Source organism: Penicillium cosmopolitanum (assembly GCF_028827165.1).
Source record: "Penicillium cosmopolitanum strain IBT 29677 chromosome Unknown utg000011l:1.0-3548175.0:1.0-3550911.0, whole genome shotgun sequence".
Classification (NCBI taxonomy): domain Eukaryota; kingdom Fungi; phylum Ascomycota; class Eurotiomycetes; order Eurotiales; family Aspergillaceae; genus Penicillium; species Penicillium cosmopolitanum.
The window spans coordinates 2,693,099-2,719,323 of NW_026622681.1; the positions used below are offsets into that span (position 1 = coordinate 2,693,099).

Here is a 26,225-nt window from a genome sequence, read left to right on the forward strand (position 1 = left end):
GAGCTGGCCTTCTCTGAGATCGAGATGGTGGCCCTGAGAAGGTAATTTCTGAGTTCGCTGTCGAAGGGGACATCTCTCAGCTATGGATTCAATTTTGTGTTATCCTGTGCCAATGTGATATCTGCAATGGCGACAAGGTGGTAGTGTGACAGTGTGACAGTGTGATAGTGATAGTGGGACAGTGACAGTGTGACAGTGATAGTGTGATAGTGTGACAGTGAAAGTCGCGGTGATAAAGTCCATCCGCTTCATTCCATCCAGATGGTTTGTACACTGGAGCTCGATATTTTCACCAAGTTACTGATGCAATGTGGTCAGATCCTTGGATTGATAAAGTTATCACTTGATAGGGAGGCTTAGCTGTAAATGGCAGGTAATAAATTGTCTGTTTAAATTTCTGCAAGCCTAAGGTTAGGCCACCCGGGCTCATAACCTGTTGAGATAGGTATGTTGTATTGGTTAAGTTGTCTATCTTGTTGGAAGTGGGGCTCCTCATCTATTTATCTGTCTCTTGATGATCCCCACTACATGCTTTGACCACCGTGATACTCAACAATTCGCGCGAATAAAAAATTCATATATTCATATTCGCGGAATGCGAATATGAATATGTCGTTTATTCGCATTCCTTTATTCCTTTCGGAGCCCTACCGCCTTCCGACCCCCCGGGTTTTGATGCCAACTAGTTACCAATCGCATTTCTACTTCCCAAATCTGCCTGCTGATTACTAGTCAAAGATAATATGCGACGAATAATAATCATAATAATGGTAATAATATATCTTCGGTTGCATATTGGGTTGAGATTAAGTGGTGACAGAAAGCCTGTTACTGGTAGCATGTGTTGGCCACGATGGAGGGTGATGTCAATCGTACGGGGCCTTCGGTCCAGGTAGAAAAGCGGGACAACTACGGCGCTACAGGGCTCCATAGTGGCAACCTTCAAACCGGCTCCAGTAGGCCTGCCAAGGTAATTTCGGCCGAAAAGGGGGCCGCCTATATCACGAGTGTCCCAAAATTACTAGGATTCCCCACACCCTAAGTCTCCCCTGCTGTATTCTATACACTGCCTACGCCGCCGCCGCCTCCTCTCTGCTCACCTTTGTTCTCAATGTTTGCTCTCTCTGATTACCCTCTTTAAATATACTGTTGCTTAGCTACTATTTACCATTGCCCCCCTTTTTCTTTGGATCCTATACTAAGCAAGTTCAGCCAGGACTGGGGAATGAATACTTAATCAGGACCCATGTGTCGGTGTAGATGGCCAATAATGGTAGGAGTAGATGGCAGTGTAGGATTCACAAATACTAGTAGCTACGAGCTCGACATACTGAATTGTTGAGATTGAGCAATTTATATGGGCAAAATAGTTTTAACAAGGGCAGTGTAACCGCCATCCAGATTTGTATGGGGAACGCTGTTAAATTTGGACACTGGTGATACGAGTGGCTGCTAGGGCGGTTGCCGTTTGGAGCGCCGTACATCCGGTTGCTGAGAGGCGCGAAGTTATCCCGATTTTAAGCTATCCCTCTTTCATCCCCACCCTAGGAATGCCACTGATGGGCGCCGGCAGCTCCCCGTACAAGCCGATCTCACTGTCCACGCTGTAATTGCTAATTGCCCCGTCTTGGTCTGTCCGTGCACTTGCTAGTTAGGCCGAAATCGTTCCGTTTCTTGGCAAAGGCAGGTTTAAAGTGCGGCGTCTTCTTCTCTCATGCAGTATGGCTTCCCCCGCCAAAGAGCAAGAATTCGAATATGGTAGCACCTAAATTCTTTGTCGTGGCGCGCGTTGTTGGACGAGACGGAGCGCTCCCACTGGTATGTGCGAACTTGGATTCCACCCAAAGTCATGCCATCCACTGCGCGTAAGCTAAAGGAACAATTGCATGGATATTAGTGGAAAGAGCGCCTTGTTCATCTGTGCAACGTCTCTGCCACTGAAACTTTGGGCGATTCCTACTATTGGGGACAAGATCTTGATGGCGAGCCCGACACCCTGTGGGGCCTAGAAGGGTACACTCACCCAGTCGGCTTTTTCCTTGGACATGTCTCAACAGGTATTTTCAAGCGGGAAATGGCTCTGGTAGATTCCGATAAGCTGCTACGAAATGAGCAGGGCTTGGCCAGTCGAGACTACGATCTACACCACTACGATTGGGCAGGTGGTTGGTTGAAGCGAACGGACGACCCCGAACGTGATGGAAAAACAAGCCACATTGCGATATATCATTTTTGGGCCACGGATAAGACTCGTCGAGCAGACCTTATAATGACATTTTTGGATGCTTCCAAGAACCTTGATGGAGCATTGCAGAGCTTTGGGATACTCAAAGAAGTAAGAGATGAGAAAATGCTCACCCTGTGGGTGCGGTAAGTGAACCATAATAATTTTTTTCGCTCACAACACGCATGCTGAAGATTAGGACCTGCAGCTGCAGAACCCCGGAAGAGTTTGACAGCTTGAAGTCGTCTCGGAAATTTCAAGATTTACTGTGTGATGCTAAAGCAAGGTCGGAGAAGACCGAGATTCACCTGTCTAGAGCATTTAATGGTCACCTCGACTTGAAGTCGAGTACGATCAGATAATGATATAGTGGAATCTACCACAATTAGTTATTGCAACTAGTTGGCTTGTAAGAAAGTCTTCTTCATAAATAATAGTCAATTACGTACAAAGACAACAAAACTTCCCTAAGAGTCTGTCCACACTTACTTTCCTCCGCGAATCTCAAGCAAATATGGAACTTTGCAAATCTAAAGTACCATTCTAATACATCTATAACTAAATGTACACACACACACACACACACACACACACAATTTATTAACGCCCGGCGGCTGAACCTAAAGGGCAACTATCACAGATCTAAATATACACGTCTTTGCTAATGCTATGTTTCCTTGCAGCCTATACAAGATTCCTTTCAGTGTATGTTATCTCAGATGTCAATATCTTAGCGGGTCCTTGTGGGTTAGTGTTTAGTAAGTAGACTTGCTTGAAGGCGATTCTCTAAGTGTTTAACATCCTATCCTTGGCAATTAAAGTGCGTCTACCGTCTCTGGTATAAGGTAGTTAGTAGGGGTTGGGTTGGGGTAGGGTTAATCTGTGTTAGTCGATACGGCTAAGCAGCGTCGAGTCGGCCTATAGTGATTGCAAACTGTATTGTGGTTTATACTGCTTCTAAATTCGGCTTCTAGTTCTGGTTATCTAAAGGCGATTTCCCGCCTAGGAAAAATAATATATTGCCTCGGTAAGTATAAGTATATTGTAGTATTTCTGTCCGGTGTATAGTCTACCTCTGACATTGAAAGAGAAAGTACTTTACGGTCTCTCTTGATTACCTATATATATACTAATCTAACTCTGTAACGTTGATTCGATAGAGGTATCTATTAAGTCTTGCTATACTAGTCCGGAGCTAGGCTAGTATACTTACTTATTTCTACGATAATTAATTATATATTACCGGGTATATTTTCCTAGGAGTGCTATATCTACTTATTTAGAATATTTCCCTATATTCTCTGGTAGGTAATCTTTAGGGACTGTTTAGGATCTTAAGATATTTAGTATAGTTAACTTTACCCGGGGGACCTATACTTATAGGGTAGAATTCTCTTAGGTTGTAGTCTGAGTCTGCTCTTTTGCTAGGCCTAGTAGTTGATTATCTTTGCTAGTCGGGACCTAATAGTTGTTAATATAGTTCTTATACTTCTGTAGTCTCTTAATTAGCTTATATACTTAGTAGATGTATTTCTGTCCTAAATACTGTTGAGGGTTCTTTAGCGTAAGAGCCGCTACTTTATTACTTGTAAGCAGTATAACCCTGTACTGTTTTAGTCCCTATAGCATACCTAGTGTATATACTATTGCTGCTAATTTACTAGAGTATAGGTTCTGCTTGGTTCTTATACCTAGCGTAACGGAGAAGGTTTTCAGCCTTAGTTTTCGATATTGAGGTAGTTGTTTCTTAATTACTACGCTAAATCCTACTATCTTATTCTGTACCGAACTGCTAACCGTAATTCATATTATTCTGTCTGTTTCGGTCTGTATCTCTAGTATATTCTGACTATTATCCTGTATATATTTCTCCTATAGTACTAATATAAATAGATTAATAGTTTCAAGTATTTCTATATTAATACTCTTCAGTACGTCTATAATCTGATATAATGGTAAGCGATAGTATCTTCTGAATTTCTTAATCTGAGTAGTACTCCTACAGAGGGAATTAGTTGCTGGTAGGGTATAGATATCTGTCTATATCTTTATAGCTTATCTCTAGAGCTGGTATTGTACTGTAGAGATATAAGCCTCTGCTTCTGCTATACTGGTTGTAACTGTAAGGAATATCCCGATTGTAACGAACTGGGGTTGTTACCATTCGCGGATGCCTGACGTAGATGGCATCCACTTAGGCATCCACGCCTACATGTACTTAGTTCTATCTCAGCTTCCTCCTTCTTCTCCTCAAGCTATTACTTTCGTCGAACAGCTACTGTTTCCTTTGCTTCGTATGCTACGCCGTACGTTGATCTCTGTGAGCATCTGAGCATCCTCACACCGATAATCGCTTATACTTCTACTCTCTGTACTTAGTTAATCAGCCCGATATTCTTATTCTTAAATATATATATCTAGATATTAGAGGTATAGTCTACTACCGGGGCTATAGTCAATGTAAATAACTGCTGTACTGTTGCTAGGATAGACCCTAAAGCTGCTGAAGCTCTATCGCTGCCTTAAGTCCCTTAGATGCTGTCCTTACGATATATTCCTTATATTTAAGTCTTATATCTATAATAACGCTAAGAACCTTAATATAGTCTTTAGATTCAACGGTCTCTTTCTTAATAGTAAATAGCTCTAAGTCTAACTTACTGACCTTAGGGGCGAAGTATATAAAAGTAGTTTTCTCTGCTTTAAAAGTTGCTCTGCTTCTTTTTTTCCTAGTTAAGTACTTTATTAACGATTATTTTAATACCTTATCGGTTGCTTTGTACAGTCGGTCTGGTTACCTATACTGTAAAGTTATCTATAAAAGTAATTATACCTCTCTAGCCGTTGATCTGTTACTGTATAAGGTCTGCGTTAAAAAAAGAGAAATAGGATAAGGGATAGTAGAGAACCCTAAGGTAGACTAGTCTATGGAAGGCTTTAGGCCTCAGATACTTATCTATTGATTTAGATAGTTGCTGTTCGGGGTTTTCTTCCTCTGTTGAGAGCGTGTCTTTCTCTGCACATTAGTGATCTCTTGCTCCCGAGCGTAACTATTTAGTGGTCTGGTAGTGCGTCGCGGTCTCGATAATCGTGGCGGTGAATCTTTGTGTTCGCGGTCGGGCGGTTCAGGGGTCCGCATCGCGGTCCGTCCCGCCATTATTGAAAATCAATTCCGTCGCCACGTGGCACGCTCAAGGATCGTAAACTGTACCTCACAGTGTACAGAACCTCCGTATAGTTCAATAAGCTTCCTGGTCGGATCTTTTCGCTCGAAGTCGGTTTTCTCCTACCTGTTCAGAGTACCATTTGATCCGCTTTGGATACAGGGCCGCTCCTTTTCGAGTTTGATATACCGGTTCACTGTACAGACGCACTAAATGTACAGTGCCGCTCGAAATCAGCTCCCTCACTCTCTTCTGTTTGAGATTCTTTCAGGTCTTGGCCCGCCGACCCACCTATCCCTGAAGAGGGTCTAGCTCAGTCAATCTTGTCTATTGTGATCTATTCAAATTTGGTCTCACTTATTGTTGAAATATTCGGAAACCCTCTGTTGCTTTTGCAGATGTAAATATATTAAATGAGAAAGAATCAAAATAGACGTATGGGGAAAATGTACTAATTCATATAATCTACATCATGAAGGTAGGAGGAAGGTCAGGCCCTAAATTTAAATAAGTTTCCCGAGCCTAGTTTATCAAGCAAGAATACCACTTACCCCAAACATGCAAGTTGCTAGGTGAGGCAAGCTCTCGGCCCGTAAGGTTGGTATCATTGACCAGGTCACCGTCGACGTAGTGTTCAACAATGAAACGAGAAGTGTCAAACCTGTGATAAGAGATCAGTCTAGTACTTATCAAGGAGAGGATTATGGTCACACACCAATAATCAAAGATTTGACTGCCCATAATGTGTCTTCCTACCCCCCAGCAGTTCTCATACCCTTTGTGGCGGAGCCAGTCGTGACCCAAAAGCTGCGTGTCAAAGTCATGGGTCTCGAATGACGAGTGATGTACATGGGGCTTCGGCCCCTCAAAAAAGAAGAAACAGTGGTGGTCCACGAACTCAGATCCTCGGTCCAGATGAAGAAAAGTAGTTATGTCCCTTCCGCTATCGTCGTAAACCAGCTATCAGGCATCAGCAAATGTTCAGTAAATGGAAAGCAAATCACGTATTTCCGAAACTGAAAGCGATGAGCCTATACTTACATTGCTTGCCTTGAAATTGAAGTGTACTGTATAGAAGTCGTATGCTTTCGTGAAATCGGTAACGCACATCCCGAAATGCCCCAGCTTGTGCACTGGTGCAGGACCTGCGGTATTATTAGAAACAATGGTTTCCTGCGTGGAGATTATTTCTGCGGACCTTTCTGAAATTGCTGGGTCTTATTGCCCGGGCGATGCTTTACCTCGGGCTATGGAATGGTTAAAGCGCGGCTGTTGAATAAACGCTGGTATAACTCACAAAATTGAAATCTAACAGAGGTAGTGTCTTCACATCCGCCAGCGTGGTCTGACCGTGAACAAGGTGGAAGGGGAATTTATCGACGGGGTCGGAAAATGTAACGCATTTTCCTCCCCCCGGCGCATCAGTTAAGTCATATATCTTGGTCGCACCGGGTAAAGCCTGAGCGGTTTCAAGATCTGTCTCAGATTCCACAACAAATGCGGCCCCGCCAAAAGCATCTTCTTGACCCTTTCTCGCACAGTAAACAAATGGTTCAGAGCCGGTGCCGCGATAATAGAAATCGTCCCCCACGCGCTTTGTTTCGTGCATTCCAAAATCCTCCAGAAACATGCGCGCCTTATCGATGTCTTTGTGGGTGTAAAAGACATGTGCGATGCGCACCAGTTGAATTTTCCGAGACATTCTGGTCGTTACAAATGTGAAGGTCGGTCTGAAAATCTTTGATCTGAGGGCGTCTAAGCTTAAAGGTTGTTGAGATAACGGATCCAGCCGAAAGGCCGACGAGTCTAACGGATAGTTTTTTAATCCATATTTCCGAAAACCCATGATTTTCTTGACTTATCGGACTGTTTTCCAAAGCACGGCCTAATTAATCGGTTCAAGAGCTCGGCAAGTCCGGTGTAACTGGTAGCAAGTTGGGGCTGGCATGCTCGGGTTGTCTTCGGACGATCTCTTTTGGAGCTTTCACAGCACCAGGGGATCAAGCTCATCGAAAATTTACATGATGACTTCGTCATTTTATTGCTACTCAATTTTGAATATTTTGGAAAACGAAAATTCGGCATTAGGTTTACGTGGCAGAGTGAACCCTCGGCTGCAAAGACAAGTATATGTTCCATCCTGCCTGTCTTCCGCTCCTCACCACACTCAGTTTAAATCTTTCTCGGTTCTTTCAGCCAAAAAGTCTGTCATGTCTCCTTCAATTGATATTGGCATGCTTCCAAACGTCACCAGTGAGACTAACGACAGCAAAATTCCAATTCCTGGGATTTGTGAAGCGAGGGCTATGAACGTGCACCGCTCGGACTCACCCCAACAGAAACACGGCGAGGTAGAGACTGAGTTTTTGATCGTTGGTGCTGGGCCCGCCGGAGCCTCTCTGGCTTGCTTCCTGACGAGCTATGGTGAGCAGCATGACATAGCAAGGCTCTCTCGCATATTGACTCGTTGAAGGTCTCGAGGGTGTCATGATCAGTGCCGCACCCGCAACGGCAAATACGCCGCGAGCGCATATCACCAACATGGCAGCCTTAGGTTAGATATACTCACCCCGTACGAGAATATGGTAGCTAATACCAGTAAAGAATGCCTTCGTGACATTGGCCTCGATGAACAACTTCGTGAACTGTCCTCCAAAGGACACTGTATGATCCATACTAGATGGTGTCATAGTATGGCTGGTGAAGAATATGCTAGAATCCACTCATGGGGTCATGCGCCACGGCGCAAGGTAAGATAATATGCCGCAAGCAAACAGTACTTCCGTTGACTTGGTGTCAGGGTGATTACGAAATGGCCAGTCCCTGTTCTCCGGTTGATTTGCCTCAAACTCTCTTGGAGCCAGTTCTCGTTCGATACGCTGCACAGAATGGATTTAACACGCGATTCAACACGGCATTATTATCATTTGAAGACAACAAGGATGGACTGATAACCGCCACTGTCCACGATGAGGTTTCGAATATCCAGTACAAGATACGTACCAAGTATCTTTTCGGTGCTGATGGTGCACGCAGCCAAGTAGTCAAACAGTTGGACCTCCCCCCCTCTCCATTAAACCTGGTCAAGGCCTCGCAATCAATGTTCTTGTTAAAACCGATCTCTCTCATCTCGTTGACCACCGGAAAGGAAATCTTCATTGGGTCATGCAGCCTGATAAGGAGCACCCTGAGTTTGGCTGGCAGGGCATCGTTCGTATGGTGAAACCGTGGAACGAATGGATGTTTATCTTGTTCCCTAACCGCGATTGTGATCTCAGTACTGAACCTTCGAAAGAGGCGTATCTTCAGCGGGTGAGGGATTTTATTGGCGATGATACCCCTGCAGAGATTGTTGATGTCTCCAAGTGGTATATAAATGAAACTGTGGCAGAAAAATACTCAAAGGGGAATATGTGAGATTTAATCACTACCATTCCCTCATGCGTGACGCACTTGAATGCCTAATCAGTGTTGACTTTTCCTTTTCACCAACAGCTTTTGCATGGGAGACGCCGTTCACAGACATCCACCCATGAACGGCCTTGGCTCAAACACATGTATCCAGGATGCTTTCAATCTGGCCTGGAAGGTCGCATATGTCCACAAGGGCCACGCTCCGCCCTCGCTTCTAGATACATATAGTATCGAGCGCCAGCCGGTCGGGCGTTCAATCATCACCCGCGCCAACCAAGCATTCCGCGATCATTCCACGGTTTGGGATGCGCTAGGAACTCTGCCAAAGGAAGTCGAAGTTCGTCGAAAGGCGCTGTCAGAGCTACAAGAGGCAACCCCGGAAGGGCGCAAGCGTCGCCTTGCGTTGCAGAAAGCAATTACGCAAACCTCGCATGAATTTCATGGCCTTGGTGTTGAAATGGGTCAAGTATATCATGGTCCGGGGATCTACGATGCCGACGAGCCCCTGCCATATGAACGGCATGGTCTTGCAGCAGAAGATGATGTGTTATACTATGAGCCAAGTACGCACCCCGGATGTCGTCTCCCCCACGTGTGGCTCAATAAGGCGGTTCCCACAGAACCCGTCTCGACAATCGACCTCGCTGGACATGGAGCCTTTACACTTTTCACTGGTATTGGAGGAGATGCTTGGAAGGTCGCGGGTGACAAAGTTTCCGAGGAGCTGGGTGTCCCCATCAATGTGCATTCCATTGGCTTTCGACAGGATTGGGAAGACGTCTACTTTGACTGGGAGAGACTAAGGGGTGTAGATGAGGATGGCGCGATTCTTGTCAGGCCCGACCGAGTAGTTGGCTGGAGGGCACAGGCAGTTCTCACAGCCAAAGAAAGCTCTTGCGAGAGTAGATTGTCGCAAGCAATGCGTGCCATTCTTGGGCGAAATTCGGATGTCAGTCCTGCGACTTTTTGATGGCATATTCATTATTTATTCGCTCGCCTGATATTTCATATTTTTGTAGCTAGTCTAGATAAGAAAACATTAAATCGTTTTCATGTGGATCTAATGAAGGGCATGCACATTCGTACGACTAGTGTTGTAGGCCGCTCGTCGGTATGGGCCAGCCGCCCAGCGTTCCCTCAGCGGCCATCCGTATAGGCTCTCATCATGGGCCAGAGGAAAATGAGGGGATTGTTGATATTTCAAATTAGGGTATAGGTGAGGATCCAGAACTGTACGACGACATGATCAAGTTAATTAGAACTTGAAATCGGCTTGGTTCTTTCTATCAACACCTCGATGAGTATTTTCGATGCTGCGGCTTCCTTCCCGATCCGCACCAGGCTCGTATCACTCCACATAGCTTCAATAACATCACAATCCGAATCCGAAGTCCAGCAACATAAATTCTGTGCAAATTTCTCCTGGAATTCTTCCCTTGTCTCGCAAATTCGAGTTTCGCCGAAATCAATCCGTCCGTAATTGCTTTCCGTTGCCGCTCGAGCGGGGAAACGGGAATCGAAGAAGCTGACCTCACGAGAAGAGTAACTTTACTCCGAATAAAAAATCGGATTACACCGCATACTCACAGAGAATCATTTCTGAAGACTAGCAATATTTACCGTTGCGATATCACACCCAACATGAAAGGTCGGTTCTATGCTGTGACCGGAGCGGCCTCCGGAATTGGTCAGGCTGTAGTGGTTCGGCTGGCGGAGCTCGGCGCAGCTGGAATTGCCATCAGCGATGTCAACACTGTGGGACTAGAGGCTACGAAGGCACTATGTGAGTCTCAATCTAGAGCCAAGAAATTTAAACACTGAACAGCCCACAGGTACCGGTTTCAAGACCCGCACCATCGCTCAGAAGGTGGATGTAAGCAAATACGACCAAGTTCAACAATGGATCCAGTATACAATTGATGAATTTGGTCGCTTGGATGGTGCAGCGAATGTGGCCGGTATTGCCGGTGGCACTGGCAACACGACCTGTGCAACGATGGTACTCGAACTCTTCAGTTCCCAACAATTCGAATTTCTCGGCTAACAATAATATACAGAAAGATAGTGACTGGGACGCAATGATAAGCATCAACCTAACTGGTGTCATGCATTGTATGCGGGCTCAAATACCTCATCTGCCTACCCCGGGCGGTGCAATCGTCAATGTTTCCAGTACATCCGGACTGCGAGGTCTTCCTCACAACGCGGCATATTCCTCCAGCAAGTTTGGTGTCATTGGATTGACAGAATCGGCGGCTGGAGAGTTTGGAAGCAAGGGTATTCGAATAAACGCTATTCTTCCGTAAGACTCCCTGTGCTAGGCATAAAACAAGGTTTAATTTTCATTCTGACGAAACTAACTCTAAATAGGGGGCCGATTGATACTGCCATTTTCAGGGACGGCGAGAAAAAAGGCCTCTTTGATTCCGGGGCTATCAGCGCTACTACGCTGTTAGGGCGCATGGGGAAAGCAGATGAAGTGGCAAAGGTACTTTGCTTTCTACTGAGTGACGATGCTTCATACGTAACAGGAGGTATGCTTGTCTATCATATTTTGATCTATCCAAAAACACTGCGAATCAATCACTAAATCTGAGTAGCACAGTGGGTCGTGGATGGTGGTTACAGTGCTTGTTAATAGCGTATCTGGTAGTGTCGTTTAATCGTAGTACTGTAGCTAAATATTAAGAATGGATAAAATTTCCGACAGAAAAGAATAATCTGCGTCGCAAAGAACAAAAGGCGATGATTCCTGCTTTGAATAACCACAAATCCGGCATCTCAGGCCATTCAACGCTGAGTCCCATTCTCTATTGTAGCTGCAAAATACAAAGGTTCGGGGAAGCCAGATAATCTATTCGTACGCATCATACCCCATATCTTGGGTTGTATAATTCTGGCTAAATCTAAGTTACCAGCCCCCTGTGATGCAAGAGAGCCCAGCCCGGCTATACCGGACCAACTCGGCCGATATTAAACTGACCGAAATTGCTCCGCGTCTACATCCCTCTGTCTGTGCGTTATAATAACGTTCGTCTAATGTCTCGGTCGGATAACAGCCAGCATGTAAACGATATCAATTACATGACTTCTGCCTCTTTCTTTCCTGGCTCTAAATTCCTTGCAGCGCCTAGCCGTTGTTTAACCAAGACTGCAACACCCGCAAGATGTCATCCTCTTGGACCCATCTGATCCGCTTCATTGCCGAAGAGGATGGCCTGATTCATATTGGTCAAGTCGATTCCGAAAAGTTTCCCGACGTTGGCTTATCAACATTTCGAGGCGACAAAATCTCCGCCAAGCTTATCAACGGAACCATTTTTGATGGTATTGTCACGGATAAAACCTTCCATGTTGCAAAGGTATTTTTTGATCAGCAAATTTAATCGAAATCTAAGTAATTGGTATTTGAATAGCTCTTGTCACCGCTCAGTATGGATGAAATTCCTATCATCCGCTGCATGGGACTCAACTACCGCGACCATGCACGAGAGGCCAATATGCCCATTCCGGATGTACCAGTTCTCTTTATAAAGCCTCGAACAGCCCTGAACGGACCTTTCCCAGCCAAAATTCCCATCCCGGCTATTGCTCAAGATGGAACCAGTGACTATGAGGCTGAGCTTTCGTTCGTCATCTCGAAGACAGGGAGGGACATTCCGGAGGAGGAGGCCTTGAACTATGTCTTGGGATACACCGCTAGCAATGATGTGAGCGCTAGAGGACAGCAATTCAAAAACAGCCAGTGGTGTTTTTCAAAAGGTTTACCTTCTCAATTTTTCGTACCTTTTCATTATGTTCTTCTAACAGCCTGTTCGCAGGTCTTGATGCATCTTGTCCTCTAGGGCCGGTCCTGGTCTCCCCCGCAGCTATCAGTGACCCGCATATCCTCCGAATTAAGGCTATGTACAACGGAAAAACAGTGCAAGACTCGAATACGAGGTTCGTTTCTGCTTCATAACACCTGAGGTCCTAATAACATGCTAATATGCAAATTTGCAATCAGAGAAATGATATTTACTATCCCTCAGATCGTCTCGTTCCTCTCACGTGGTACCACCCTTGAGCGGGGAACCATCGTGATGACTGGCACAGGGCCGGGTATTGGGGCTATGTGCAATCCCAAGGTGGTGTTGAACCATGGCGATGATATTCGAGTTGGGGTCGAGAAGATTGGAACCTTGATCAACGAAGTCTTCTATGAATGAATGCCTCTCGGATTGGTGCAGTATTTCCAATGCAGCCACCAATTCGCCTTTTAAAATTAATATTTGAAATCGGATCCTGTCAGTCAGATTTCCGTATTTCAATGACGCAATAGTTTCTGAACTAGACGGTCTAACAGAATAACGTACCATGTAGCTATCTCAAGCATTCTCCGGGCCTCGAATGTATCTTAAGTAGAAGATTTGTCACTCGCAGCCTCTGGTGTCAGATTGACTCTTTGAGATTATTTTCAAGCTGACATGAAACCAAAGCTTCCGTAAGCAACTGACAGCATGGGGCTTTAAACGGAGAGGGAGAGGGTAGTGAGAGGAGCCCCAAGAGTCGCTCCGAAGATGATCCGAGCTGACCGATCAGTCTAGGCCCTGCAGAGCTCCGTTCAATGCGAGTGGACTATCCATACAAGGAGATGGCATTTTGAAAGGGAAGCAGAGCGGCCCCAAAGTGCTAAATCGTGCGCACGTATACTCCCGCACAAAAGCATACTTCAAACCCTCTTCGCCTCTCTTTCCGTCTCGGTGAACTTTAATTAAACAATTGGATCCGAGTGCACAAGAATTCTTTGCAACAATCATGTCCTCAAAGAAAGTGCTCTGCGCATTACACCCTTCACGCGCTCTCTTGGCCAATTCTGGTACCACACGAAAACAGTGCCTGTATGTTTGATACGACCCTGGTGGTAACAGGCGTTCCTTTTTCTTGACCAGACCCCCTAGACCAAAAGCAACGAAAAACAATTCAATGTGATCGTTGTGGTTGCTCGAGCCTTACCACGGTATTCGTTGCGGCAAACCCCAGACTCGAGGTGTGGTGTTGGAAAAGACGAGATACTTTGGCGGCACAATATCTTTCTCTGGAGGCGGAGCTTGGATTCCCCATAACAAACATCAACCATCCATCGGAATCAAGGACGACATGGCTAAAGCCGATGAATACCTTCACAATGTTCTAGGTCCCCTCCATGAGTAGAAAGGATTACAGTTTTCCTGAAATTGGGGCCCGAAATGGTAGAATGGGTATAAGCCAACTCAAAGTCCATTTCAAGCCGGTGTCTCTGGAGCTTCAATCAGACCAACACTGCTCACAAAGGAGTTCAATGGTCGCGAACTTGGTTATCTTATAAAAGATATTTCATATCCCATTCATGGATACTCGGCCTTTGGGACAATTCAAGTCGACCCTGCAACCCGATCGCCGCCCACCAATCCCTTTGGCAGCCAGAAACATCTTACGTATGCTGTACGAGTCATGTCAAGATATATACTTTTTCTTAAAATATGGGGGAAATGAACGGCTATTGCAAATGGAAATGCTCTTGTGGGCCGACGTCTTGCTTCATTACAAATTGAAGGGGCTAAGTTGATTATGATTAAGATGGTTAAACAAAGATAAGAAGAAACGGAGCCACAATTTCTTCGCTTACTGAGCTTTGGCCCTGGCCTCAATGGCCCTTCAGGGTAACTGCAATCCTGGGATGTATCCATACAGACTAAACATTGGGGCCATTGACGATCGCTGGAATATTGAATCAGACTGCGGGCATATTCATCAACCAAAAGAAACCCTTACCATTTCACTTTGCATCTACTTCTCACCACATGTCAATTCCACATCGCCTTCAACATCATACAGTTTTTAGATATGTGAGCTTTCAACGTACCGGCGGCACACTTCAAGCAATATCTGATTTTCACCAGTTATCTCTGTCGGTATTCTCGTTGGACCACATACTCGAGGCAGTAAATTTGATTCTGTAAAAGCGATTACCGGCTAAACTTGCAAATAACTTCGCGAATATGACTTAGTGTTACTGGGAGCTGTTTGAATTTAATAATACACAGCAACCAATCCCACCAAGGGACACTCTTTCCTCGTAATTCGCTTCCCCCTCCCCGACTGACAACCCCGCTTGCGGGACCCTGGTGATATGTATGAGCAGTGAAAGTTTAGAATTGCTTCCAAATTGGTCCGGCTGTTCCAATATTGTAGTGTTGTAGTATTACTGTAGCCGCAGTAATCCGTACAGCGAGCCTTGTTTGCCAAAGCCAAATTAGAACAGAATAGTAGCCAGAATTTCCAAACTTCTATTCAGTTCTACTGTGCCAACGGTTATCATAACCGAGGAAGAGCACAAATATCTTCTTTCCCTGTTGGAAAATTTTTAATGGTGCCACACTTGAATTGTAAATTGAAGCTCTGGTAGTACAAGTAAACTTGAATAGACAGGAAGATAAATGAGCATGTCCGTGGTAAAACTACCTTCGGCGAGACTTCCCCAACGATGTATATCTTTTGAGCAACGAGGCCCAGAGCGCATATCTCCGAGGCTTCTAGTCAAAACAGGCAAGACCATATCATTTATTCCCATTTCTTCAGGAAGTCCAATGCCCCAACCAACTCTTTCTTTATCGTCGCGGCATGATTCTCACTTCGGACCTTGATTCTAACATTGAATTGCAGCGGTGCCTGCAAAATCCCCGGATTGTATGCATTCACATCCAGGGGAATGGCCTTCCCGGTAACACTGTCAATGGGTTCGGAGAATTCATACGCCCATAGCAGCTTGGCTGCGATGCGCCACATGTTGCGCTCAGCAAAGTGCACCCCTGGGCAGAGACGACGGCCTGCACCATAGCCATAATGATGTAAATAATCAGAGCCTAATTAGTCAGATCCAGAAACAAGGGGGCGACAGAACCTATCTCGATTGCTCCATTCTGGGCTTCCAGCGTAGTCATTTGCAAGCTTTGGATGATTCGCGTAACGCTCGGGGTCAAACGTGTCGTGGTCAGGGAACAGCTCTTCTGTATGATGAATAGCCCAAGTGGCTACAAAAAGCGTAGAGTCTTTTGGAATCAACATGCCTTCATACCAGTCGTCTATACATGGTGATTAGCAACAATAGAAGCAAAACGTAATGCCAATCTCACCCTCGCGGACACGATGGGGCAATCCAGTAACGGCGCTGAATTGAACGTCAGATTATAGCCATCCTTGGGAATCATGTCATGATACTTACACTGGCCGCCACCTCATCCCTTCTTTCACAATTTGGTTGATGTACGTAATGCTCTTAAAGTCACTGAATGTCGGTGGTCGATCAGCAGGGCAGACTTTGTCGATTTCGTGTCGTGCTTTTTCCTGGACCTGGGGATATTTGGCAAATGCCAGAATCAATGTGAGAATCTGAGCAGCAGTGGTATCAGCTGCGCCTTCAACGACCTCACCCACCAAGTTGTTGAATGCATGTTGGGACATCGGCCAGCCTTTCTGATCATACTCATCAAGCAAGTTGTCGATGATGCATTCCCGTTTGATACCCTTGGCTCGACGCTCATCAACAATGCCACGCGCTTTCCCCCACATTGAGTCAAACACCTCACCTGCCGCGATCGCGCGTCGTTTCCAATAGGCGAATCGCTTTGGAATAAGCTTGAGTATGGGATATTCGTCCACGGGTGGATTGGCGCCAGCTTCCATCACTTCGGTCCATCGGTCCATGACGTCGTAAACGACCTGTGACTTTGTTAACATCTACAGTCGACGTATTCCGATTTACGCTTCACATGACAGAATACATACATGGCCCCAAAATGAATCAAAGGTAGGACCACGGTGACCGAAAGCAAGCACTGAAGCGGATGAAGCAGTGTATCTCCGTACATGATTGAAGAAGCCGTCCGGAGTATTCATCAGGTCATTTAGTAGAACAGTCGCTCTATCGCGGGGTTTGGATTCCAAGTTAGAACATGTTTGTGATCCAAGGGAGATCCAACCGGTATTATATGACACATACTCTGCTTCTTGAACCAAAAAGTGTTTCTCGTCCAAGTTTTTTGGAGAGAAGTTATGAGAAATGACCTTCCGCTTCTCGCGCCAAACCGGGTCCATTTGTTCCAAAGCAATGTGGTCGCCTTGCGTCAAAAGACGGCCTACATAGCTAGGAGGACGATCGGAGTAAATAGCTCCTTTCTTATCCAGCAGTGCATGGATGGCCTTTCGATCACATAGGACAATGATATTGGTTGGTCCGAATTTTAGCGAAAACACCGGGCCGTACTCCTTTGACCAGTCGCGGAATCTGAAGGGAAGACATGGTTTAGTCATATAAGATGATATCTTTGGTTCTCATCACGCACTTCGCATATAGGCCACTTGACGGAATCTGGTGGAAGTTCCCGAGGATAGGCACTGTCGGGGGTCCCTTGGGCATACGGGGATCACGTCGGCCAATTTGAAGAAGACGGTAAATGGCAAAGGCGATTAAAAGTGCCACTACTCCCCAAGCAGGAGTTGTTTGTCCTGCCATTTTCAAGAGGGTGTCGGGACTTTTCATTTCCCTGATTCTATAATGTGAGCCAAAAGTGTCTGAGGACAAACGGTGCTGACAAGCGTTCACTTCTCTAGTCTACGTTTTTTCTTTGAAATTTAGTGAGGACTCATATGTCTTGGTATTATTGATCATTACGATAGCGAAATGTTCCACACTGACTTGAATACCGGACGGACTATCATCGGGCTATCTCCACGCTTCTACCTCGTACCCCGCACGGGTAAGCTGCCCGGGACTGTAGTTAGTTCGGCACACCAGTTCGTTAAACAAAGCCCACCAATGACTATTAACGCTGCCAGGGCCTGGTCTGAAAAATGGCGCCGGTCGGACTAACCTGCCAGAGATCTATCGAATCCCCCCCGAAGCAGGAAAGGACAAGTTTGCCACCTTCATGTGGATGTATCGTCATATGGTTTGCGCTTGGCAGCAGTCAAAAAGTGAAATTTACTCCCTTTTGTTTTTCAACCTCACCCGTTGCTGCCATCTGAAATACTTTACCATGTCTCAGAATCGCCTTGAAGGAAAGGTCGCACTTGTGACCGGTGCCTCCTCTGGCATGGGGCGAGCGACAGCGCTCTCCCTGGCAAGAGAGGGGGCAATATTGGTCTGCTGTGATCTCAAAGCCGAAGCCAATCCCAATGGATACGAAAAGGATCTTGCAGAGACCACCGTGGATGTAATCACAAAGAATGGGGGCAACGCGATATTTCAGAAGGTTGACATCTCCAATTTCGAACAAGTGGAAGCAGCATTTGAAAAAACAGCACAGGTACAGCTTCCTGTTATCTAATGATTCATGTTTGCCCCAATGTTCTATAACCTTTTTTGTCATTGACAGAGACATATATAGTTGTAGCTAATCTCCTGAAATGTTTGACAGATGTTTGGACGCCTCGATATCCTTGTGAACTGCGCTGGCTTCTGGGCACCGTTCAGGAAGTTCGCCGACGAAGACGATGATCTTTGGGCGAAGATGCTGCAGATTAACACAGCTGGTACCTCTAAAATGTCACGACTTGCCATCCGTCAGTTTCTAACGCAAGATGTGGACGAGTCCTGGGGAAGCCGTGGCCGAATTGTAAATGTTTCCTCTTGTGCAGCGAACATTGCATATGCAGGGGAAGTGGCCTATTCCGCTACAAAAGCCTCTATCAACCACATGACACGATCGGGTGCAATTGATCATGCTAGGGATTCAATCAACATCAACTGCATTGCTCCCGGTGTCGTTGCCACTGGGATGGCGCGAGTCAACCTGGAAAACAAGGATGTTTTGCAGACCATGAAAGGTGCTACGCCGTGGTCAAGACTGGGGGTTCCTGATGACATTGCTCAAGCTATTCTGTTTTTCTGTCTGCCGGAGTCACAATGGATTACAGGACAGGTTCTTGCGGTTGACGGCGGAATGACTCTCGGTGTCCCTGCCGAATAACTGTATTCAGCCATCGGTATATCTATAATGACACTAGTAAGCTTGTATCAGTCAAAGAGTTAAATCAACATCACAAAAGTTTCGACTACCTGAGGGTTATGTTCATTCCTGGGGCATGGGGTGCCGTGCGATTGTTGAATCGAAATTGAGAATATTCATGAGATCCTATTCCCTTAATAAAATTTTAGATTTAGGATTTTTTTCAGGGGTAATACATGATGTTCTCAATTAAATTACTGAGAGCAAAAATTTGGGAATAGACAAAACGCCAATCCCGAAAGGCCAAATCGGAAATTAGGGTTTTAGGGTTTTAGTTGTTCTATGTTCCGCAAAAATTGAAAAAATTGAAAATTGAAAAATAAAAAATAAAAAATAAAATAAAATAAAATAAATCATGTGAATTCTCGAAGCCTAGGTGGTGATGCTGCATCCTTTAGGGAAGGATGTACAATTTATCCAACAAATCTGCTGGGTAGGGCTGTTGACGATATTGCCGATACGATATGGGCGAACTTCAAATTTGACGATATTGTCAGTAACGGTATCGTTATACGGCGTCGACATCGGCAAACTTGTCTTTAGAAATCTCCTAGAGAACAAGCAGGTTATAAAGTAATTTTGTCTGACAGTTATTCAATACATAGACCGGACTATCACGAAGACGTATTTAGGCCAACCTCGGCCCTTTGTCACTACCACTTGAACCCATCACGAATCAAATCAGCATCCTTATGGTATTCTCCTTCAAAGAACATCTCCTTATGCCTAAGACATCCCTCGCTGTGCTTAAAACTCTCTTAACAGCAACTTCAGAAGCAGGAATCGCTAGATAGCCTCTGCCTGCTGCTGCCATCTGCGGATACTTACCCTTGTGCATCGTCCACCAATTCCAGAGTCAATTTTCGCCAGTGGATCTGTAAGGCTGGCTGGAGGGGTGTCGAAGTACTTGTCAATATCCGAGACCGGTGAATCTCGGACCTGCAATTTGTTCAGAATTTTAGATTCCATCAGCATGCTTCGTGGAAGACTGTTGTGATACACTGACATAATGTTCCAGATTGCTAATTGCATATATTTGATGGAGGTTCATGCGGGTAGTTTCCAGAACCATAGAGCCTGCATTGCCATCTTGTAATTCCCGGAAGATCAGTTTACCTTTGACTTTGGGATCCAAGACGAGGGCAGTGTAGTAGGTGTCGTAGTCGTCGATAATGTAATAGTACTTTTCATATTTCTTTATCCCTTCTTTCACTGCAGTTATAATATCTCGATCCAGTTTCGCAAAGCCACCATTGCCCTCACTCATATCATCAAGCAATTTGTGCAGCTCGTAGTAAGTCGGGACCACAAGACTGATTTGTGGATTCCGTTTCAAAACGAATAACATCAACTCATTGAACTTATTAAGCACCACGCGATTCTGCTCGAGCCACGATCAATCCTCTGTAAAATTAGTATATATAATATAAAGTAAAGATTTAGAGTTTACACACTATATAATTAGAATCTTGGTTAACACATCTTGTGAATATCCTCGACGAATGAGGTTTGGCTTATAGGCTCTGTAGAATGCTTTCAATCTCTAGCCAGTGAAGTGCCAACTATAGCTAGAATCGAAAAATCATCAACTCATCATTTCCACACTTTAGTTTGCATTGGCATCCGCAGACAACACATCAATAGAAGTCTGATCCGGCGACGATTTAATATAAGTGAATTTCGACCCAATAATAGGAGCATTGTCCTCATTTCGAACATACCGGGCCAAATCCGCATCAGGCGTCATCTCAATCTTCGTCATTCCATTCCCGAAATAATCAAAGCGATTGCCGAAATACCGGACTTTGAAATCCTCATATCGCACATTCTCCAAGGCTTTGACATAGTGAATTGTACCACCTGGCCACAATGCCACGATCTTACCATCGGCTGTATTACCTTTATACCAGGATCGCCAGTCTTGTTGCCAGACTGTTTGTTTCATGTACTGGTCTTTGAAATCGATAAAGTCGTCCACTACCTCTTCGGTCACTTCCATTGATTTGATGCCTTGTTGTTGAATTCTGGTGATGTGTTTGCAGATGTAGTCGGCTTGTGCTGCATATTGTTTAATATTAGTCTGATCATCTCGTCAATTGTAGCATTTCTTTACCTTCAATTCCAATTAAAACTGGCCCATTTCCAATAGGACTATTTGGTCCAAGGAACATGTAGTAATTTGGATAACCGGGAGCGGCGACTCCTAGGTAGCTACGCGGCTCATCTTTCCAATCGTCTGCAAGCTGTCGGCCATGGGGACCAACCAAGGGGAATCGCGGTTTGAAGGTAGTATCAAATCCAGTCTGTAATCGGTTAGAAATATGTGCCTGTCTGACTTTCCAAGGATATAGGTGCCTTACCGCGCACACTAGAATGTCCACTGAATAATCTTCCCCATTTTCCATGATACAACCATCGGGCGAGACCTTTGAAATTTCACCATGAACAACTTTGGTTTTTTCATGCTTTAGAGATTCTAGATATCCCACTCCAGGCGTAAGCCGTCGACACCCCACAGCCCACTTCGGAATAAGTTTATCCTCAAGCACAGGGTCCTTCAAAATTCCCTGCATGGAAGTTTCAAAGTGTTCACGCGACTGCTCCTGAGTCGTGGAGTTGGCCAGGAAGAGCGGGTATATTTTATTCATATTCTGCTCGATCCATCGACGCAACTTGAGCAATGTGCCGGGGTATCTGGTAAATTCCTCCTTTTCTGTATCTTTGAATTCGCGGGGCTCGAATCCTGCAATGCCAGTTACAGCAACCCATGCAGGCTCCCGAATGGATGTGGTGCATTTAGAGACCTGTGGAAGAATGGCAGGTAAAATCTGGATACGTGTAAGAAAAGAGAACCCTGAATAGTCCCTCCCTAATAATTCGCGATATGTACTGCTACAGTAGTTCCTCGAGCAAAAATTTGTCGTTGAGAGCGGAAATGACGCGGCAGGCTGAAGCGAGGTCGACGATCGAAAAAGCACACTACTTGCCAGACGTCACGTAAATTACAGCTTGATGACAAATTTACTTTAGCCACAATAAATTACCACCAGCCACAACCCTTCGAGAATTGCCGTAATAATATTAAATACAGGATAAGTAAGATACAGTAATTAAAAGTTTTGCTTGACAGGATATAATATTAGAAATTGCAGAGTACATGCTAATGAATCCCTGAGAAGAAAAAGTCCCTTTTTTGATTATGTAAATCAACAGTAGAGTAATGTTCAAGTAGTACGCGGGAAAAGGCCTATAGGAGTTTGAGTTTTGCTCTGACGAAATTCTCACGAATTAAGTATCTGTTTAGGATGATTATTGCGGTACTGTAGTAAACACTTTTCAATGGCCCTTGTTGAGCTAAATTTAGAGCTTAATTAGCATGGCTTAGTGTATAAGCTAAAAGAACATAACGAGTTCTTTATGCCTGAAGTTAACTGTATAAATCAGAGTTACTATAGAAGTAATAGAGTAATAGATAAAAGAAGCAACTTATAAGCTACAGGGTTTATCCCTTCAAGATACACGACTCGCTGAGCCATAAGGAAGGGGCTGGATTAGGTTGGATTGATGCTCCACCTGAACTGAGGTCTCTTGAAATGCAGTAGTATAATATGAGAACAAATTCCAGCGAAACAAGGAAAACTAAATTGTTCAAGCTTCCGAAGACAGTCGAGTCAACGATGATGGCAATATTCGCTCAGTGGCTTCTCTTAAAACAGCCAGCTACCGATCATTAGTGCGTTCAAAGTTCGTGTAAAACCCTTGTTATATTACGAACGATCAATCTCCCAGGATCAATGTATCACGTATCTGTTGGTGAGGAGCGTGTCTTTCCGATGAATAATCAATATCAACGAAAGCTATAGTCGACTCTAGACACAAGACGTAGTGCGAGGAAGCAAAAGAAAGATAGCTCCCTCGCGTTCAGGGGAACCCAGATGCACCATGTGGGTCCGTTCCTCCACCTAGCGTGTATGCCTCATGTATATCTTCCCAGGAGGGCGAGGAATGATTCTTACACAGGATCATAATCTAAGCTCCCAGGAGCCCCTGAAGAACATGTATTACACGCTGGGACCGTAGAAAATTTCTCCCATTTAAACCTGTTCTGTGCGCTTTTCTCCCTCACACCGCTCTAATACTTCCTGGGAACATTTTTCATGTATCGTTTCTTCCGGGGAAATCCTGCGCATCTCTATCCTCATTTAAGGAGACCTCATTCCTACTCAATTTATCGTGGCTTTTCTTTCCACATGGCCGAGCCTTACTATACATGAGTATTTCGCAATTAAACTTGGTACATTGGCGCTAGATGAGATTAGGGATGGCGTTCCACAAATTACCTGTTGAAATACATAATCTAGTAGGGGCCAATATCAATGATTCAAAAGATATTCTTTCAGTGGCATGTATAAGTCATCAGCTCTGTCCAATTTATCTACGTTTGCTTGATAACTTGAACGTGGATGTTCAACATAGTTCAGCCCTTTTATGGGCCATCGAGCATAGCATTTCAAATCTCATCCAGCGACCGTTGCTGCATCCTCGGATGAAGGTCAACTTACCTGATGAGAGTAATCAAACACCGGTATTCTATGCCATCAGACATGGCCATATTCGATCTCTCCGCGCACTTTTAACGGATTACAGAGTGGATGTCAATTGGCGTGATAGGACAGATATAAGCCTAATCAGCCTAGCAGCAGCCCTCGGTTTTGCGAACAAGGTCGGGGTTCTTTGCATATCCGGGCCAGATATCGGTATCCAAGATCAAGAGGAGCGAACCCCTTTACACTATGCAGCACGATTTGGGCACCACCTAGTCCTCAGAGTTTTACTATCATACGGTATTGATATCATAAACTCTAAGGACTATTTCGGGGATACACCACTGCATTATGCTGCTCGAAACGGACGTATTTTAGTCACTCGGGAGCTGCTTAAGAGGCCAACGCTATATTTATATAGTGTGAATAAGAAAGGCGAAACTCCTTTACATCTTGCCGCTCGATTTGGCCAACATCTAATTATATCGGTGCTGCTATTACACGACAGAATATTGATTAATGTAAAGGATCATAATGAAGATACTGCACTGCACGAAGCTGTAAGTTTAGGTTACACTTCAGCGGTCTGTGAACTACTCCGGTATGATACTACCTCTATCAATGAAGAAAATAGCGCTGGAGCTAAACCTCTACACCTTGCAATTCTTCATCACTATTTAGGTATTGTACAGCTACTTCTGAACAAAAGATCTGGATACAATCTGCATCGAGTTCCATCTCGAGGATGGAAACTTCTCGGGCATCTTTTCCTGGTGAGTAAAGTTCAATCGAGGTATATAACTGATACTAATCAATAATATAGATTACTTATGTGATTTGGGAGTTCTTGGCTTCGCCATTAATATGTGTCACTTTCATCATAATAGTATTGTGGTTTCACCTGGTATTAATAAGCGTCGCTTTGATCATACTAGTGTTGCGGTTTCTATATTTTCACGTACTATCTAGCCTTGTACAGTGAATTTCACAAACTTAATTCCATTAGAAGCTGTATTTTATATGAAACTCTTCGTGTAAGTTACTTGAAACTGCAATACACAGGTACATATTGAACTAACTAGACTAGACTAGACTACCTCCAGTTAACCCAAATTTGTCTGTTTGATAGGCCGGAGGATAAGTAGATAAGATGGATGTCCTTTCGATGATTGGATAAAACTCCAGTGTACCCATGTAGGAGATAGAAGGGGTCCGTGATCCGAGTCTGAGGATAAACTACTACTAGTACAGAGAGCTGGTGAACTACATAGCTCTCCTCCGCTTGCAAGAGATAGGAAATAAATGAAAACCCTCGTAAATGGCATTGCATTGCTTGAGCGTGGATATATAGACCTGGGTTGACACAGTCGAACAGAGAGGGTAGGGTACCCAAGGCGCCCGAAGAAATCATATCATGATAAGAGATCAGTTCACTCGAGTCGCAGGGAGTCGAGTCGACTTGATCATAACTGAAACCACCGTGGGGTGGTCCATACCCTGGATCTAATCCCAACCGCTGCATATAATATACACGTGACGTGATCGAATAAAGTAACACGAGACCCTCCGCACCAAAAGCGCCAAACAAGTAATGAAATGGACAAGAGACCGAAAGCCAAATATATGATCCGAAACGCTGGACAGATGAGCACAGACTGGCGTGCAGTGCAAATGTGCGGATTGATGGAGAAAATTGAATGGATCGTGATGAGTGGGTGTGGGTGTGGGTGTGGGTGTGAATGAGGTGAGGCGAGGCGAGGCGGAGCCAGCGAGTGAACGAACGAGCGAGCGAGCGAGCTAAGCTGGGAAACTTTTGTTCCTGCACCGCACAGCAGAACAGGATTTAGCGACCGGGCGACCGGGCGACCGAGCAAGTAAAGAAGCACTAGCTGCCCTCAATTCAGCTCGGAGTCCCGAATTCGCAGAATAAAGTTGACGACGACGGCGGCGAGAAGCGCAATGGCGAGGATGGTCGGACCAAAGCGGTCGTCAAAGCCGCTCTGTCCTCGGCGCCGGATACTCTGTGCTCGCCAGTGGAATGTGACGACTGCGTAGATCATGGCGCCCATGGCGATGATGGTGAAGAGAGCTGCGGAGATACGACCGATACGGTCGCCGAAGTTCAGCAGGCCGACGGCGAGACCGCCGAGGATGACGGTGAAGTTCAGCCACGAGAGAAAGGTGCGCTCGTTGGCGAAGAAGACCTTTGGCTCGACGCGGGTGGGGAGGGCGATACGCTTGCCTGGGGGTTTGTTGTTAGTTTATGTCGGGGGTTGGGTGCGTATAGATGCGTAAGGGAATTGTTTGCAGGGTCTATTTTCCGTGGTATTGGAGAGATCGCTATTGGGTCACTTACCCGGGGCAGTCTGGAGGAGAGGCTGGCTAGACATGACGGAGGCGAGACGGGGGGGGTGATGCGGGGTGATGGAGGGGTGGGAGAAGGGGTGAATTGGAAGAGGCTCGATTGAGTGGAATGTGCGATCTTGAGAATGAAGACAGAAGAAGGGGAAGAGGGAAAAAAAGGATGAAGCCGAAGTGAAGGAGAAGCGATGCAACGCAGCTCTGCCAATCCCCGCTGATGACGAGAGATACCAAGCTAGCCGGAATGGGACTAGTGCAGTGTAGCTCTGCCGTTCAGCGGCCGCACGTGCGTCGCCCATTGGCTTTGCTTGGGCCAGTCTGTTCAATTTAGCCTAGTTGAGATTAGACAAGCATGACTGAGTTTATTACGGAGTGCCTAGTACCCAGGGTATCGCCTAGTCGCTTCTCTTTTTCTTCTGTCTCATCGAGGTTTCAATTGACCGTTGATTGTCATTCCAGCAGTATTGCTATATTCCTATGAATGCCAAGG

At 45.3% G+C, this 26,225-nt stretch overlaps 10 protein-coding genes across 10 annotated transcripts; 5 read left to right on the plus strand and 5 right to left on the minus strand.

The window, feature by feature from the left end:
* Positions 1-1,755: 1,755 nt before the first annotated feature.
* N7509_012507 (uncharacterized protein) lies at positions 1,756-2,374 on the plus strand (the record flags this gene model as incomplete). Its single annotated transcript, XM_056637144.1, has 2 exons — positions 1,756-1,818; positions 1,907-2,374. The coding sequence occupies 2 exons, from the start codon at positions 1,756-1,758 to the stop codon at positions 2,372-2,374; spliced, it is 531 nt and encodes a 176-aa protein (XP_056483174.1).
* A 3,479-nt stretch (positions 2,375-5,853) lies between these two features.
* Positions 5,854-7,090, minus strand: N7509_012508 (2,4,5-trihydroxytoluene oxygenase; the record flags this gene model as incomplete). Its single annotated transcript, XM_056637145.1, has 6 exons — positions 5,854-5,885; positions 5,940-6,049; positions 6,104-6,348; positions 6,430-6,533; positions 6,587-6,635; positions 6,686-7,090. 6 exons carry the CDS (start codon positions 7,088-7,090, stop codon positions 5,854-5,856), a joined length of 945 nt encoding a protein of 314 aa, XP_056483175.1.
* Positions 7,091-7,598: 508 nt separating this feature from the next.
* Positions 7,599-9,772, plus strand: N7509_012509 (uncharacterized protein; the record flags this gene model as incomplete). The annotated part of the gene is made up of 6 exons (XM_056637146.1): positions 7,599-7,812; positions 7,862-7,942; positions 7,993-8,138; positions 8,189-8,414; positions 8,441-8,801; positions 8,884-9,772. 6 exons carry the CDS (start codon positions 7,599-7,601, stop codon positions 9,770-9,772), a joined length of 1,917 nt encoding a protein of 638 aa, XP_056483176.1.
* A 671-nt stretch (positions 9,773-10,443) lies between these two features.
* Positions 10,444-11,392, plus strand: N7509_012510 (SDR family NAD(P)-dependent oxidoreductase; the record flags this gene model as incomplete). The annotated part of the gene is made up of 4 exons (XM_056637147.1): positions 10,444-10,585; positions 10,635-10,801; positions 10,860-11,104; positions 11,173-11,392. 4 exons carry the CDS (start codon positions 10,444-10,446, stop codon positions 11,390-11,392), a joined length of 774 nt encoding a protein of 257 aa, XP_056483177.1.
* A 577-nt stretch (positions 11,393-11,969) lies between these two features.
* On the plus strand, positions 11,970-13,010 carry N7509_012511 (fumarylacetoacetate hydrolase family protein; the record flags this gene model as incomplete). The annotated part of the gene is made up of 4 exons (XM_056637148.1): positions 11,970-12,164; positions 12,219-12,564; positions 12,624-12,744; positions 12,809-13,010. The coding sequence occupies 4 exons, from the start codon at positions 11,970-11,972 to the stop codon at positions 13,008-13,010; spliced, it is 864 nt and encodes a 287-aa protein (XP_056483178.1).
* Positions 13,011-15,384: 2,374 nt separating this feature from the next.
* On the minus strand, positions 15,385-17,362 carry N7509_012512 (cytochrome P450; the record flags this gene model as incomplete). Its single annotated transcript, XM_056637149.1, has 7 exons — positions 15,385-15,650; positions 15,720-15,905; positions 15,957-15,991; positions 16,046-16,542; positions 16,609-16,744; positions 16,823-17,107; positions 17,166-17,362. 7 exons carry the CDS (start codon positions 17,360-17,362, stop codon positions 15,385-15,387), a joined length of 1,602 nt encoding a protein of 533 aa, XP_056483179.1.
* A 141-nt stretch (positions 17,363-17,503) lies between these two features.
* On the plus strand, positions 17,504-18,791 carry N7509_012513 (SDR family NAD(P)-dependent oxidoreductase; the record flags this gene model as incomplete). The annotated part of the gene is made up of 3 exons (XM_056637150.1): positions 17,504-17,579; positions 17,659-18,128; positions 18,240-18,791. The coding sequence occupies 3 exons, from the start codon at positions 17,504-17,506 to the stop codon at positions 18,789-18,791; spliced, it is 1,098 nt and encodes a 365-aa protein (XP_056483180.1).
* A 692-nt stretch (positions 18,792-19,483) lies between these two features.
* Positions 19,484-20,178, minus strand: N7509_012514 (uncharacterized protein; the record flags this gene model as incomplete). Its single annotated transcript, XM_056637151.1, has 3 exons — positions 19,484-19,585; positions 19,659-19,769; positions 19,837-20,178. The coding sequence occupies 3 exons, from the start codon at positions 20,176-20,178 to the stop codon at positions 19,484-19,486; spliced, it is 555 nt and encodes a 184-aa protein (XP_056483181.1).
* A 258-nt stretch (positions 20,179-20,436) lies between these two features.
* N7509_012515 (uncharacterized protein) lies at positions 20,437-21,697 on the minus strand (the record flags this gene model as incomplete). The annotated part of the gene is made up of 3 exons (XM_056637152.1): positions 20,437-20,888; positions 20,944-21,133; positions 21,191-21,697. Coding segments are annotated over 3 exons (1,149 nt in total), but the record flags the coding sequence as incomplete, so codon positions are not given.
* A 3,572-nt stretch (positions 21,698-25,269) lies between these two features.
* N7509_012516 (putative vacuolar transporter chaperon Vtc1) lies at positions 25,270-25,764 on the minus strand (the record flags this gene model as incomplete). The annotated part of the gene is made up of 2 exons (XM_056637153.1): positions 25,270-25,616; positions 25,731-25,764. The coding sequence occupies 2 exons, from the start codon at positions 25,762-25,764 to the stop codon at positions 25,270-25,272; spliced, it is 381 nt and encodes a 126-aa protein (XP_056483183.1).
* Positions 25,765-26,225: the final 461 nt, after the last annotated feature.